This window comes from Drosophila ficusphila, unplaced genomic scaffold (assembly GCF_018152265.1).
Source record: "Drosophila ficusphila isolate 14025-0441.05 unplaced genomic scaffold, ASM1815226v1 contig_286, whole genome shotgun sequence".
NCBI lineage: Eukaryota > Metazoa > Arthropoda > Insecta > Diptera > Drosophilidae > Drosophila > Drosophila ficusphila.
Window position 1 is genome coordinate 1,772,262 of NW_025064189.1, and position 15,210 is coordinate 1,787,471.

Consider the following 15,210-nt stretch of genomic DNA (forward strand, 5'->3'; position numbering starts at 1 on the left):
ATTGAATACTTTCATAACGCGTCAAGATAATGAATACAACACTTATATTATTTAATATTACTTAACATAAATGGTAAACGATCCATTTTCCGAAAATATTTTTGGTAAAATAGTAACCTTTAATTTCTGTTAAATCTTTTCTGTTTATGTAGATAATACTTAAATTAAAAACCAAGAAGTTACCCCAACCAGCATACCCCTTTAGCACCCTGGGCACCCCAATCCCTACTATTACACGGTATAAATGCCTTTAAAAAATGCCAGAGTCAAGTGAGCATCTAGATACAAGTAGGAAATTCCTTCTAGGGAGACTCGAACTCGAACTCGGCGAAGGGAACCCAATATTTGATTGATCTTTTTACATATTCGAGAGAGGGGGAGATTGCCCGGGCTCTTTTTTGGAGGATAGGAAGTGAACCAACCGACCCAAAACTCAGATCGTAGGTAGGCCGGCATTGCGATCCCGAGTATCCTGCGTATCCTGCGTCAGTTGTGCTGAAGTAAGAACGCCATATGCTGCACTTGAAGTGCAGGAGGCAGCAACCAGCAAACCAGCAACCAAAGGCACATCGGCATCGGGCAAATCATTAACTTATAAGGTTAACGGTTGCTCCCCCGATCATCATTGTCTTCATCCCCGAAGAACGAAAAAGCGGAACCAAATGCTCAATCTTGACCGGAACTGTAATTTGATCGAGTCCCTCGCACAGATATTAGATACGATAAGATCTTCCATCTTGCAGCAGCTTTTTCCTGTCCAAAATTATAAACTAAGCTTCGCTAGATTGAGATTCTGTGAGGAAACCTTTCCATGGGTTATTCACCCATGCGAACGATCGCCGAACAGTTGCACATTTTTCGGGTCCTTTTTTTCGCTTTTTTTCTGACTGTTGCTCATTTTTTTTCTTCTCCCCTGCGTTGCGTTTTTGCCTTCCTTTATTTGTACCTGAGTTCCTTTTGGTTTTTGGACTGGGAATCGGGATCGGGGCGCGTGCCTGCTGTCGTCGTCGTCTTCGCCGGGTTTTAAAACCTGGGTTTCGGTGTATCTGCCTTTGTATTTGTATCTGAACCGAGCACATGACGCTGCTCACCTCGGCTTTTAGCCTTCTGCTCTGCGCTGTTGAGGTTTCTGGCTTAAACTGTAATTCAGGCCTCTGCTTATGCAAATATTTTGATCGAACGGTGAGACGAGGGCAGTTGGAAATCAACAGGATTCGAAAGGTGTAAATAAAGGTCAAAGCGAAGACAGGACTCGGGGAACTGGAGCACGTTCTAGGGCTTTTAACTATCAGGATGGCTTATTATACGAATTGAAATATTCATTTGAGGGAGTTGTGTTAACCGAATAAGAAGTATGGATATTTCGTGAAAGCAATTCTGGTATTCTCAGTTCCCTAAAGATTATATTGACAAATAAAATTGCATAAAGCTTCTCATGAACAAAAGGCCTTTTTTAAGCTACTCTAACTGTTATTTAAATCTGTTTGGTCAAATACAATTTTAGGTATCTTTTCAAAATCCTAAAGGGATTATCCCTACTCTAGATCTTAAGCCTTTTCTAATTGTTGCTCAGCTGATTTTAGCAGCCAAACATACTCATAAATCTCCCCTAACTTTGCCCCTGCCCCCAAGTCTTCTGCCATCTTTCATACAAGACGCGTTGACATTTATGAATTGCTTGGCAATTTACGCGACACAAACCGCCAAGACACCCACTAGTACTTCAACATTAAAGAAACCTGCACTGAAAATAACATTACTTTGTTATTGCCTATTTGGATTTTATATCAATTCATATTACGAAAAAATATAATGTCGCTTGGTTGGTTTCTTGAAAGATTATATTCCAAAACAAAAGACATTTAAAGCAATCCTTTTTTTTGGGAACTTAAGAACTTACTTTCAGATAAGGTATAAATCATTTTCGATGAACAGAGTAGTAGTTATATCTGGTTGTTTTGCTTCTTTTTGAAGTAAACATTTTTAAATATAACTTTCTCTCAATTTTTCTTAGTGTGAAGCTTGCACCACACGTAGCCTTCTCGGACGACAATTTACACCAGGGAAGAAGAACCTCCCGAGAGCGAGGCTACAAAGATCTGGCTGGCGCCGACTGACTATTCGCCTTGAATGGGTCGCTAAATCAAGCAATTATGAGGGCCTTTGTCGCAAGAAGCAAAGCACAACCAAGTCGCAAGTCGCAAGTACCAATGCCAAGTACCAAGTACCAAAACATATGCAAATCAGCCGCCTGTCCAAGAGGCCTAGAGTCTGAGAGCCGGAGATAAAGGCAAAATCTGTTCAGGGCCAATGAATTGATTTTGCAGCGACCGCAGACTGCCTTTCGACTGCCTGACTTACGCGACTGACTGGTCGGGATCGAGGCTAGTTTATCGGCCAACTGCCACGCCCCCCCCGCCGCTGCCGCGCGCCCTTTCAAGCCCTGCCACACTGCATATATGCAAAGCAACCGCCAAAGTCAAAAGAGAGTTTCGGGAGCTCGTTTTGGTGCCGCAAAGCATCCTCGGCGACTGCGTAGAAGCCGCACGCCACATTTCAATGATAAATGTTGCCCAGAGTCCAGTAACAGCGGCAGATCCACACTGGAAAGAAAACTTAATACAAAATCAATCAGATCTATTCCTAATGTCCTGAAAAACTGTTAAGGTAAATGAAAGAACAACAAATTAAGGGAATTACCAAAGATGAAAGAGAAACATATGTAGAAAAATATTTGATAACTACTGTAGTTCTCAGCTAACGAAAATGTACATCTAGATTAATACATTATTTAAAGTTATTCTAAGAATATTTATTTTTAAATATAAATCTTTAAACTAATCATCCTGATTGAAAACCAAACTTTTGTTATATTTAAAAACAATTTAAAACTTTCATAGGACGACGATTCCAACGTATATCATTAGTTAAGACTATTTATTTGTAAGCAATATTATGAAAAGGCAGCTACCCTTTTTCTCAGTGCATCAGCAGTCTGATGCCAGGTTAACCAGCAGATTGCTCTTGGGCCGAGCGCTATTTTGGGTAAATTGTTTTATTGCAGTTCAATTGTTGGCCGGGCTTCAGCTTCAGCTTCCTTTGGGTTTGTTTGCTGCCTGGGATCTTGTCAAGCGGCGCTCGTTGGAGGTCCCCGAAGCGAAACAGTAGCCGCAGTTAGCAGCAGTAAATTACAGTCTTTGCAACGGGCATTACAGCTTTGTCAAGTCAGATGAACAGGCGAAAGAAATAATCTACTCTAGTTGGTGTAAATAAATCCATTAAGCTGGATTATAAACCATTATTAGAATAAGATTTGCTGGGTTTGTAATATTGGAAATCATAATCGTTTAAATTCTGTTAATATCTTTTGTAAATGATAACAATTTTTATTAGGAAACTTGTTTTATTAACCATTTTCTTTTTGATAGAACTTAAGGGCATCCCACCTTCTCCAGGAAGTTAAGAGATTCTCCTTCCGTTCTATCTTTTTGCATCTTGCGGCGGTGCAGATAGCCGTGGCTTCTCTCCCATATGTCTAACCGTAAGCGGAGATTATGGCATCATTTGGAGGTCTTGTGAAAAGTTAATAAATGGCTTATCTTCGCCGGAGACGACATGTGTTTGGCTTAATTGTGTCAGCGTGTGGGTTGCCGCTTGCATTTCGAAAGTTAGCCAACCGATTCCCTGAACTTTCGCACAGCTCCCGGCCAGAAATGGTCAAAAATGAAGGAGCAGGAGGATTAGGAGGCGGAGGAGAAGGGAATGAAAAGGTATCGCAAGTTAACCATTTGGCTGCTAATTACGACAAACGACAAACGGCGTTCAACTGTCAGAGATTTGTGCGGGCGAGACCCCAAGTCGGTGCCTTATTTGTAGCCCGAAATTGTTGTCGTGGCGCCAGCTCCTCCAAAAGAGGGCGGCCAGCGCAGAGGGGGCGGGGCCAAAACAACAGACAAACAAAACACAATCCTAACAAGCCACCGACATAGTCCTCGAGTGAGAACTCGCTGCTGGCCCGATTTGTTTGGCCTCCACTCCACTCGGTCACCAAATAAGGCGAACCATTGGAATTCAATCTTATGGCCATTAGCAATTAATATCAAATGAAATTGAAATAAATTTTATTTAGCCACCTAGCAGCCGGAACGAGGTTTCCTCGCGGTCGCATTACCATAGATTCCAGTTGCAGTTTTCCTGCGGCACTCGCTGATTTTCATCATGCGAAAAGGGGTCGGCTTTGCCCCCAAACCCACAACCCACAACCATCCACGCTGGTCAGTTGGGCCGACTGCCACTGCAACCGCAACCTTTTGGCTTCGGGCTAATCGCCCATCGTGGGGCTCCTTTGGGCCAGAAGAGAGCCAACAACAGCCACGGCCCACGGCAGCAACAATAATTTTATCAATTTTGTTTTATAATTGTGCGCAGACGCAGTCGAGGGACAAAAGTTAGCCAAAACAAAGGAAAACTAAGCAAAGCTAAGCAGAGCAAAGTTGAAAAGTAGGACCAACCTTTAAAAACATTTAAAATTTCTTAAAATTTGTTTAATGATTTTAGATGGATTAAAAAAAAGGTAGTTACATCTTCATAATGTCATAATAATATTTAAATTTAAATATTTTGATTTGGGGAACATGGAGTATTCCTGATATAAAGGTGTAAATGGTAGTTCTTAATATTTATCCTACATCGCCTGTTATAATATCTAAGCCCGTTGATGGATTTTTCTTTTATTTCTGTTATTAGCAAAAAATTTAGCGTAATATTTAACTTTAACTTTGTAAGTTATAAGCCTATAAAAATATTATTTCTCCTATGGGAAAAAGGGTACTATTAACTAATGTAAAATATTTTGTTATAATAAGGTTTTATAATATTATTATTTTTTAAATATATATATTTTTCCTTTTAACTCTGGCCACATTCGAGCTCTGACTAAGCCAGGCAATTCGGACCCTCCCCCGCCTTCTGTGGGCCAAACTACAAACTACGCAGATTTCATTGTTAGCCTCGTTGGCAGCATGTAAATGTCCGTCTTTTGTTTTGCTCGCTGCTGTGCTGTGCTGTATACTGTGCTGCGGCCCAAGTGGCCAACTGTCTGGGCCTGTTCGGCTATTCGGCTGTTTGGCTGTTCGGCTGTTGTGGCCGCCGCTGTTGTCTTAAATTAATACCAAATTGTCAACGCTGGCGGAAAGCTGCACAGCGCGCCAACGCCGCATGATAAGAGGCAGGCAGGCAGGCAGCCAGAGAAGACCAGGCCAGAAGACCTGGACTTGGCCAAGGCCCAGTGGGTGGGATGGGTGAGATGGGGGGCGGTGAGTGGTGAGTGCCGGGGGGAAATGGTAACTGGGAAATGGGAGCCCGCTGACTGCATCTGCGCATGCGTCCGCGCTGGGGTTTATTTTTTCAGCAGCTTCTGTGCGCGCGCGGCTTTCGCTCGTTTTGGCCGTTGTTGGTTTGTTGTTGCGGCCTGCGCCGGTCTAAGGTCTTCGATGGTCGTCAATTGATAGCCAGATTTGTGCAATTATCATTTTAATAATTGCCAACAATCTGCACGATATGAACCGGCGACAGCGACAGCGACTGCAAGTCCGATTCCGATTCGGACTCCTCCTTGGTTTTCGTTTTCGTGCTCATAACCAGTAGCTGGTCGGTGGCCACTGTCGCCTCGCTGTGGGCATCGCTCCGGCCTCCATTTGTTGCCAAGACAATTATAATCCACATGGCCAGGCTACATAATAATAAATTTATTACAGATTTCCGCCTGATTTGTTGTGCGGAATTTTCCAGCGGCAGAGGCCTCTGGACCAGCAGCACCCACTGTGAGACAAATAGAGAATACTTAAATGGTCTCTCGGTGCTTTAAACGATGACGGCAGATAGTACGATAAATCAGTAAAAACCCGACGAGTAGGTGAGGAAAGCTGAGGGGAAAGTGGTCAAGGAATCTCAGTAATTTAACATTTTAAATAACTTAAATACTTTTTGAGAATATCAAGAACGATGTGATCAGCTTGGATTATTCTTTTTCATTTGGATAATAAAACTCAACAAACTGAAAATAGCAGATTATCAGAATTAAAAATATTGACATCCAACAAAATAAAAAAAAAATTGAGAATAAAATTTCAAGTATTGGGCAAAAAATGTCATACATATCAATTATCACACATCCTATCCAAAAATTGCTGTCTTCATAATCTTTTTTAGTTTGTATATTTGGCTAATAAGTTTTCTCTTAAAAAATTGGAATAATTAAGTTATTAAAATAAGCATATATAAAATACAAAATAACATAAGTGAATATTTTTTTATCGGTTAATCAAACAACTTAGCAATCTATCAATCGTTTAAGATTGTGGATTATCTTATGGCACTTTATCTAGCCATTGACCAAGTCAACTCAACCATTCATCATGGGGGCTTTCATTCAGCCAATCCAGCTTCTATCTAACGGTTCCCATAGCCCACACACCTCTCAAGTTGGCCAGAAACTCACCTCAGCACGAGCTGGCTCACACACACAGACGCGAACCCGTTCCGTGTAGGTGTTACCCGCCCTCCCAGCACTGTTTCGACCAATCGGAGAGCAGCGGGCCGAGAGCCACGAGCCAAGTGCACAGGCATTTCCGAGTTTCCGAGTGTGTGGGATTTGCTCGAACTGAGGGACTTTCGGAGGGTGTCGTAAATAAAATGTCGCTGATACGAAAAACAGAGAATGAAAATTATTTACGACTCACGGGCTGCTTTGCCTCTGCTGCACTGCACTAAATTATTGATTTACTGCGTTTTAATTGGACAACAATAAGATTTTTAAAAAGAGAAACAATAAAAATATATAGATAACAACTGTTATCCTAGGAAATATTTTCTTGAAAAAAAAACAAGCTGTGTTTTCATCTTAAACTTATGTATTGGAAATAGCAAAAATATGTTTATTTTCATTAAGTAACTAATTTAAAGTAAAGATACTCCTTTGATAAAATATTCAGGAATATTAAGTATAAGTATTTGTTCTTTTTACTTTAAATTTAATTAAACGATCATACCATATTTTATAAGCCCTCTCGTATCATTTCATGTACCTTCAAGAAATTATTTTATATTCACACAAACTTTTTTGTTTGTTTTTGTCAAAATCTTGTTTTGTATAATTTAAGTAAAGACACAAAATGCTTAAATAATATTTGGAAAGCACTATAAAATTTTGAAGAAATTTTATTTTGTTATTATTGCTTCATCTTCGTAAACTCTTGTTATTGAAGTGTAACGGCGCGACTGCGCATATCAAACGATGATAGATGTGAGCGGCATACGGTGAATCCGTTACAAAGCGGTAGGGGATGAGCGAATGAGATGGAGGGGCACGCGCCCTCAGCCTTTCACAAAAATAAAACTAAAACAAAAACAAAAACGCTGCCAAGCGCAACCAACCGACTGGCAAGCGAGTTGACTTGGCCAGCCCTCATCGCGGTCGAGGTTCCCCCATTTTGGCCCGCTTTGAGGCCGCGTGCCTCGTACCGCTTCGCTAGATCGGCAACACCCGTGGCGGACTCGTGTCCTCAGGAATTTCGGTGTCGCCACAGCGCTGCACATGTCCTGCCAAAGAAAATTGCGCCAAAAAATAGGGGAAGGGAGTAAAAAAAAATTGCTGACAGCAACGAAGGAAGAGGATCGTTAAATGTGGAAGTGTGCGCCCGCCACTTCTTCTTCTTCTTCTTCTGCTTGGCTCGTTTTCTAGGCAGGTGTGGCCCGCGCCAAGGATAGATAAACTGGAATTGAGGCGGCCAAGACGAGGTGGCCAAGCATGGCGAAGAACCAAGGACTAAGGAGGCGGAGGACCTCGAACGGCCGAAGGATAAGCTCGGGAAAAGGTGCAGCTACCAGGAGAGGGAGAAAGTGGCAGGTGCTCGTCCCATTTGAGTGGTTTAATATGTACGATCCTGCGAGGAGATGGGATCCTTAATGATTACAGTTTTGTAAATGTTTTTATGGGGAAATAAACTATCCTCTGTCAAATCACAAAAGAAACACTACACCTTGTAACTCCTGTGGAAATTACAAAGAACTTTAAGTTTTATTAAAAACTTTTTTTGAATAATTGTAAAAAATAATTCCACAAAAAATTTAAATTTTCCTTTTCTAACGAAAGGCTACGGTTTGAAAATAATTCAACGGTTTTAAAATAATAGTTATATTCAATAAAAATTTAAGTCTTTTCTGTACAGCAAACAATGTTTTATTTTAACGGGGATTCTTAAATTGTTTTATAAACTAAATTCAAACCTTTACGACTCCCAACTCAAGAAAAAAACTAAATTTTGGTTTCTGAAACGCCAAACTATAGGATCTATATCAAATAAGTTATCAAGCCAAATACTGATAAATTCAAAAACCTGTATAAGCTCCCGTAATTTGTTGTTTTCAAAATGATCGGACTTTACTTATGGCCTGCTTTATTTTTTTTGACAATCCAACGACTAAATGTTTTTAACAATTTATGTCTTCATCTAAGCTTTTGTTTTTATGCAATTAAAAAATTAATAAAAACCTCTGAAAAAATAAAATTAAAAACACGTTTAGAATTTTGATTAAATCTAAACGCAATCTAAACATTATCTAAAATATTGCCTAGTCAAATGCTGGCGTGTTGAGTGGCCGCGACAGATGTTGGATCTTCATCCACCTAAATATTTGTAGGTAACCCCGCCTGGTTCCCGCCCTCCCCCTTCTCCTCCTCCTCCTCTTTTCTATCAGCGATCAGTAGTGAAATCCTCCGCCGATTGCTAACTCCATCTCGCTTGCACTCCCTGTCTCCAAAGACCCAAGTCCCAATATTCCCAAGCCAACAACAGTTGGTGGCAGCAGCGGCAGCGGCAGCAGCAGCAGCAGCAGAAATTGTAACAGTTAAAAGGCGGCAGCGGGAAAAGGACAACGAACGCCCGCCAAACTTAAACTGCATACCAATTAGTAGGGAAACGCGTGCTGCCGAGAAGAAAACCAGTAGTGGTGGTGGTGGTACATGTACGTGCACAAAGGATAATGGAAAGGGGGAGGGGGCGATCGAGAAGGACTCCTAACTGTGCGTCTTGACCCTTACAACATGCACACAGGACTGCAACAGCCGCCAACTGCTGCCAAAGGTGAAAAACCAGAGTTGGCCAACACACACACACACACACACGCAAAGGGCTCGAGAGCCACCACCAAAAAAAGAGTCAACACCAATACACAGAGGGACCGTTTTGATTCGGCTTGCTGCCACCACACTCACACACGCACACACAGCCAGAAAAACAGAGAGCTCGATTTGTACCTTTGCTTGTTTTTTTTTTTTGGTGTGTTGGTCGGGCCAAGTCGCTTCACCGTTGGCTCAATTTAGAACCGAGCCATCGACCAAAGATTCAGTCAGGTGCGAAGCACCGAGCGATACGGACGTGTTCGTCTCCATTGAGTCAGGAATACCGCACAAGAAACAAGCTAAATCCCCTTGAAGATCAGTTCAAATCGAAGATCAGTTTCCTACCAAAAAAAAAAAAAAAAAAAAAACAAATAAGAAGTGAGATTTGTGCAGTGAAAAGTACTGAGAGAAATCACCCAAAGATTGTTAAAGACAAGTGAGAAGAAAAGTTAAGATCCGAAATCAAAATGAACCACCTTTCGCCGCCGCCATCGCCGCATTCGCAGCAGCCGAGTCCAGCGGGATTGGGTTGTCATGGGGCAGCTGCTCTCGACAAGCAGTGGATGCAACGGGCGTCCGCCTTCAACACTGTGATTGCATCCGCCGCAGCTCAGAAACTGAACGGAAGAGGTGAGTGCCAGGACCACAGATCCACTGGGATTTAAAGGAGATCAGACAGAGATTATTTCTTTATTATTTGCATTACTATTTTGAGGAGCCTTTAACAAAAAAGAACTGATCTTTAGATTGTTCCATTGTTAGTTTTACTCTTTTATTTTGGATTGTTCTTTTAATGGCTTGACAATATCGAACAGAATTTTTATCTTCTTCCAACATTGAGTGAGCTTTATTTTTTTTTTATGTTCTTACTAAAAGTTACAGAAAAATCAATTTTTACAAAAAAGAAAGCCATTCAGTGGAGTTGAGTATTTAAAGTTGAACAAATTAAACATTCTTAAGCATTAATTCTAAATCAATATTTATCACGAATATATTTGGAAAGCATAAAAAAATAATGATTATTTTCATTACCAATTTAAATAGAATCATTTAAGTTACATACCACACAATAACCCTTTAATAACCCTTCTGATTTCAAATCTTTTTATTCCCAATCCTAGATCTTCCCTTTCTGTACAACCCGCTGCTCTACTCGAGTGCCCTTCTGTGGCCCCAGTTCCTGTTGTCCTCGGCCACGGCCTTGGGCACTCCGCTGACCCCCATGACCCCCAAGTCACCCGCCTCCGTGGTGCTGGGTCAGCGGGATCGCGACTACGCCTTGACCCCCGAAAAGGAGCACGAGCTGCAGCTGAACGGGGAGGTGGAGATGGGGGCCAAGCAGGAGGAGGAGGACCAGGAGCAGGAGCAGGACGAGGACATGCCATTGAACCTGAGCACCAAGGAGCGCATCACAGCGACGGATCTTTCTGGCCAGGATCGCTATCACAGCAGCAGCAACAACAGCAGCCGGAGCAGCTCCAGCAGCGAAGTGGAGCCCATGACCTCACTGAATGTGACCCCGCCTCCTTTGAGGGCTGTGAACCTTAAGAGTTCGGCAACTCCGCAGCAACAACAACGCCAGCGATCCCAGGGCAACATCATCTGGTCACCGGCTTCCATGTGCGAGAGATCCGCGCGAAGGGAGCAGTTCGGCTTGAAGATGGAGCAGGAGGATGAGGAGCACCAGGTTGATCCCATTGTGAGGAAGTTCAAGTACGAGCGCAGGACCGCCTCTATATCCTCGCTGCAGTCTCCCATCTCCTCGCTCTCCGCTCCCCCATCGAATTCCGTGCAGGATCTGGAGTTCGAGGTGGCCCAGCAGCAACTGTATGCCCATCGCAGTGCCTTCATGGCCGGACTCACCGGCAACAATCTGGAGCTACTCACGCAGCACTTGCAGAAGCAGAAGAGCGAACCGCAGCAGCAGCAGCAGTCGCATCAGCATCAGCATTCGCATCATCATCGCATCAAGGACGAGCAGCAGGACAGCCGATCGGCAGCCGCTCTCATGAATTTGGTGGCAGCCGCCGAGTTTGGCTATATGCGTAATCAACACCAGCAGCCGCAGCAGCAACATCAGCAACAGTTGCATCACCAACAGCAACATCAGCAGCAGCAACAGCAGCAGCAGCAACATCCTGACTCGACTGCCACAGATGTTGCACGTCGTTCGTCCTCCTCGTCCTCTTACCAAGGAGAAGTCGAGGAGAAGCGCAGCGGCAGGAATTTCCAGGTAAGCACTTTCATCGGACTCCAAACAGGATATCAAAAGTAGTGGGGAATATTCAGGGCAAATCGCTTGAAAATCTCTGAACTCTGGCCCCTATCTAATGGGTTTATCACGTGTCCAGCTGGAGGTTACACGATCTATATAGCAATCGAATCCTTTGGTAGTGTAATACTTTCATTGCATAAGGTTGCGTGTCCCCGGCAATTCCCTCGTGTTAATTGTTTCATATTTTTGTCCTCGATGGCTTTAATTGTTTTTGGCCGGGGCCAAGACCTCCTCTCTTCCGACTACCATTTTCAATTTGGAAAAGTGGCACAGCAAATACCGTAATAAAGTTGGTAATACAACCCAAACAGATAGAGGAGCTCGATGGAAATTCAATTAAGTCCCATCGAAATCACGCAATTAGTTAATCAAATAATTTTGATTAGCGGAAGGGAGGGAGGAGTGCGACCTCTCGAAGATTTATGTACAAATTACAATCATAATTGTCATTTCGATATTGGATTGTGCGGCGGAGGTAAGAGGGCACACGACCCTCAGGAATTTGATACCACATACTTACCCTTATATAGTATTTTGCCTTATGCCTACCCTCGATGTCATATTGCGTTTATATCCATCAACACCCGTCGCGAGTCCTTACTCGATTTTCAATTTTTTTTTTTTTTCACACACTCAAGGGGCAGGAGAAATGCGATAGGTTTTCTTCGGGCTTCAGGACCGCCATATGGCCGAAAAAGCCGAGAAGACAGTTGCCGGAGTCTCTGGCGCAGGCGCAGTCACAGTTTTTCTGCTGTTTATGTTTAAATTCGAATTTTTTTTTTGTTCCTGTAACTTTTGTTTTACATCTGTTCACCGTAGGAGGCCCACCCGGCTGACTCAGACTTTGGGGTTTCTCCTTAGCTCTTTTTTTTTGTTTTTTCGCTCGATTTGCTGTATTTTTTCGAGCTTTGCCAACTTCCGTTCCGTTGTCGAAGCTAAGCAAATTGACATTATGTCTCAGCCAGTCGAAGGCAGCTTAACAATAGAGCAACTAATTGGGTCTGAGTCTAGCCAATGTGGATATGTGGATATATGGATATGGATATGGTCCACTCGAATGCAATGCGCAAATAGAAAATCCCAAAAACAAGGCAGCGAAAAAAAATAAATAAAAATCAATAAAAAAAAGTAGAAAGAAAGAAAGAAATTTAAAAACCGACACTTGTGTCAATTTACAATTACGCGGAGAAGAGAGAAAAAATGCACGAAAATTGTCTCACATTTTTTCGTGTTTTTTGTGTTTAATAAATGTCGCCCACGTAGGCCGAGCTGATGAACGATTTGAGTTGTGTTATGTCAATGTTTGGCTACTTCACTCGTTGCTGCAACTGGCAAACTGTTCAAACATTTAATCTGACAACCGAAGATGTTACAGCCAAGTGGAGCCAATCCGTCCAATCCGCGATCGGTTTTACCCTACCAGCTGTGTTTGGCCCACGAACACATAGTATAGTTGTTGTGGCTCCCTGGAAAGTGTTTCACTTGGTATGGTTGTTGTGGCTCCCTGGAAAGTGTTTCACTTGAGATTTAGCATTGGGCCCTCCTTCTGTTTAACTAGCTGTTTTTAATTTTTTTTTTTTTTTTTTTGCGCTGAGAAATGCGAGAGTTTCTAGCACGTTTAATGTGGGCTAACCAAGTTTGGCTTTGGGTTTTCCCTCAGCTCGGGGTTGTTGTCGTCACCTGAACCGACAAATATTTGCACACTCACAAATCTAGTTTAATTCATGTTGCCACTGCGAATTTGGCTCAGACACACACTGTGGAAAACAATTCGAATGTGTATCTAGCAAGTCTTTTGACAGATTTTATTTGGTTTTTTGGGGATACACAGACGGCACAAGCTGTTCAAACTTGGGGTATTCTGAGTTCTAAAAACACAAAATCGTGACTCGTTCTATAATGCTAATGCTGAATGTTTCCATTCCCTTTGTTTGGTTTCTTGCAGTGTAAACAGTGTGGCAAGAGCTTCAAGCGTTCATCCACCCTGTCGACCCATCTGCTTATCCACAGCGATACGCGGCCATATCCCTGCCAATATTGCGGCAAGCGGTTCCACCAAAAGTCCGACATGAAGAAGCACACCTACATACACACCGGTAAGTTGAATTCCTGGGAAATCAAAGCCAAAACCCCCCACCAAACCTATTTTACCCCCGAGCAAATATGTCAGATTGAAAGGCAAATAGATTTCCACCCTGAAGTCACACAGATTTCTATCGCCTTTCAATTTAACTAATTGCTGCAAAGCTGACACTCCGCGGCAATTAATAAACTTTGAACCAGCATTTAACTAATTGTGTTTATCGATTTGCAGGCGAGAAGCCGCACAAGTGCACCGTGTGCCTGAAGGCCTTCAGCCAGAGCTCCAACTTGATCACGCACATGAGGAAGCACACGGGCTACAAGCCTTTTGGTTGCCTGCTCTGCGATCAGTCCTTCCAGCGGAAGGTGGATCTGCGGCGCCACCGGGAGAGTCGCCACGAGGAGGCGCCCGCCGTCGAGGATCTGAAGCCACTCAAGATGGAGGTGAGCAGCAGTAGTTGCTGACCCCGGCGAGGAGTTCTCTGATCCCAGTATTAGATCGCAGGATGGCAACAAACCAGTCGAAGGAGGAGTGAACTCTAACTCTAAGTCGTTGCTATGAAGCCAAAGTTTGTTTTGTTTAGGCCTTCGCAAAGATTTATTGTACTGTATAAGAGATATTGTTAAATTTCACTAGCTAAGTTACTGCCGTAAGCCTGTACATAAGACTCTTCTTGTAGCCGTTAAAATGTAGCCTAATTACTTATCTTATTTATTGCATTAACCCATATTGATTTGGTTTAAAAATAACCCAAAATTGGCAGCTAAACGTACCAAAGAACAACCTCAAACAAATGAAAACCCATTCGGCGAACACTTGTCTAAATTTAGTTTCCTAACTTATTTAAGTTGAATAATGGCCATTCCCCATTTATTTATACAGTTTATGCGAATTTTTAGTTTACTCTTATTTTATAATTTGCCCAATGACTTTTATTGTAATTATATTTATTAAGAAAACATATGATTTTTTGGAAAATAAAGTTGAAAGCTAAAAGAGAACAAAGAACACGAATTCCTTTTGTTTTTACGGGTTTTCCAGAAACGTACATTTTTTGGATGTTTGTGATGCATAAATACATGAAATAAATGGAACTTAAAATACATGAATTATTGAAAATACATACATGAATTATTATTTGAAATTCATTTGAAAGGCCAGGGATTTAACTTATTACAAAATCATTTAAAAACACAAAAAATTCTTATCTTCATGTGAATTAATTTCCATGGATTCAAAAACCCTTTCAACCATTTGTGGGGTAAATATCTCATTATTTGGACCATTCTTTCATCCAAAACATTCCTTATTATCAAGGACACAGCCTTCTTCTTTGCGTTTCCACATTTTGGTACAAATTGTCACAGGCGCTCCAAATATTTTTTGGGGGTTTGTCCGCAAACCTGATTTTATAGACAAATTCCTGCACGTACTCGATTGATGGGGAATAAGTTGCTCCTGTTTCGGGTGACGCGGTGATCTTTGATCTGTGCCCAAAGTGGCATTTGGGGAATGCCCTTTGTAAGTCGCCGCGTTACAGCAGGTACACTTCCCCTCCTTGGGGAAAACGCCAATAAGTGTTCGAAGTTCGAACTAATTGCTGGCGAAATAAAGTGAGAATTGAGGGGCTTTCAGCGGAGGAACGGAGGGAGCAATGGTCATTGAGGACTG

The 15,210-nt window shown here is 42.3% G+C and overlaps 1 protein-coding gene across 1 annotated transcript; it reads left to right on the forward strand.

Annotated features, from left to right (window-relative positions):
- Positions 1–9,412: 9,412 nt before the first annotated feature.
- Positions 9,413–14,521, forward strand: LOC108095480 (zinc finger protein sens). The gene is made up of 4 exons (XM_017196595.2): positions 9,413–9,811; positions 10,303–11,414; positions 13,402–13,552; positions 13,771–14,521. The coding sequence occupies exons 1-4, from the start codon at positions 9,649–9,651 to the stop codon at positions 14,001–14,003; spliced, it is 1,659 nt and encodes a 552-aa protein (XP_017052084.1). The 5' UTR covers positions 9,413–9,648; the 3' UTR covers positions 14,004–14,521.
- The last annotated feature ends 689 nt before the right edge of the window (positions 14,522–15,210 follow it).

Coding starts and splice junctions, on each gene's coding strand:
- LOC108095480 (XM_017196595.2), top strand. CDS start 9,649: ATGAACCACCTTTCGCCGCCGCCATCGCCGCATTCGCAGCAGCCGAGT. Junction 11,415..13,401: donor GCAGCGGCAGGAATTTCCAG/GTAAGCACTTTC, acceptor GGTTTCTTGCAG/TGTAAACAGTGTGGCAAGAG. Junction 13,553..13,770: donor GCACACCTACATACACACCG/GTAAGTTGAATT, acceptor ATCGATTTGCAG/GCGAGAAGCCGCACAAGTGC.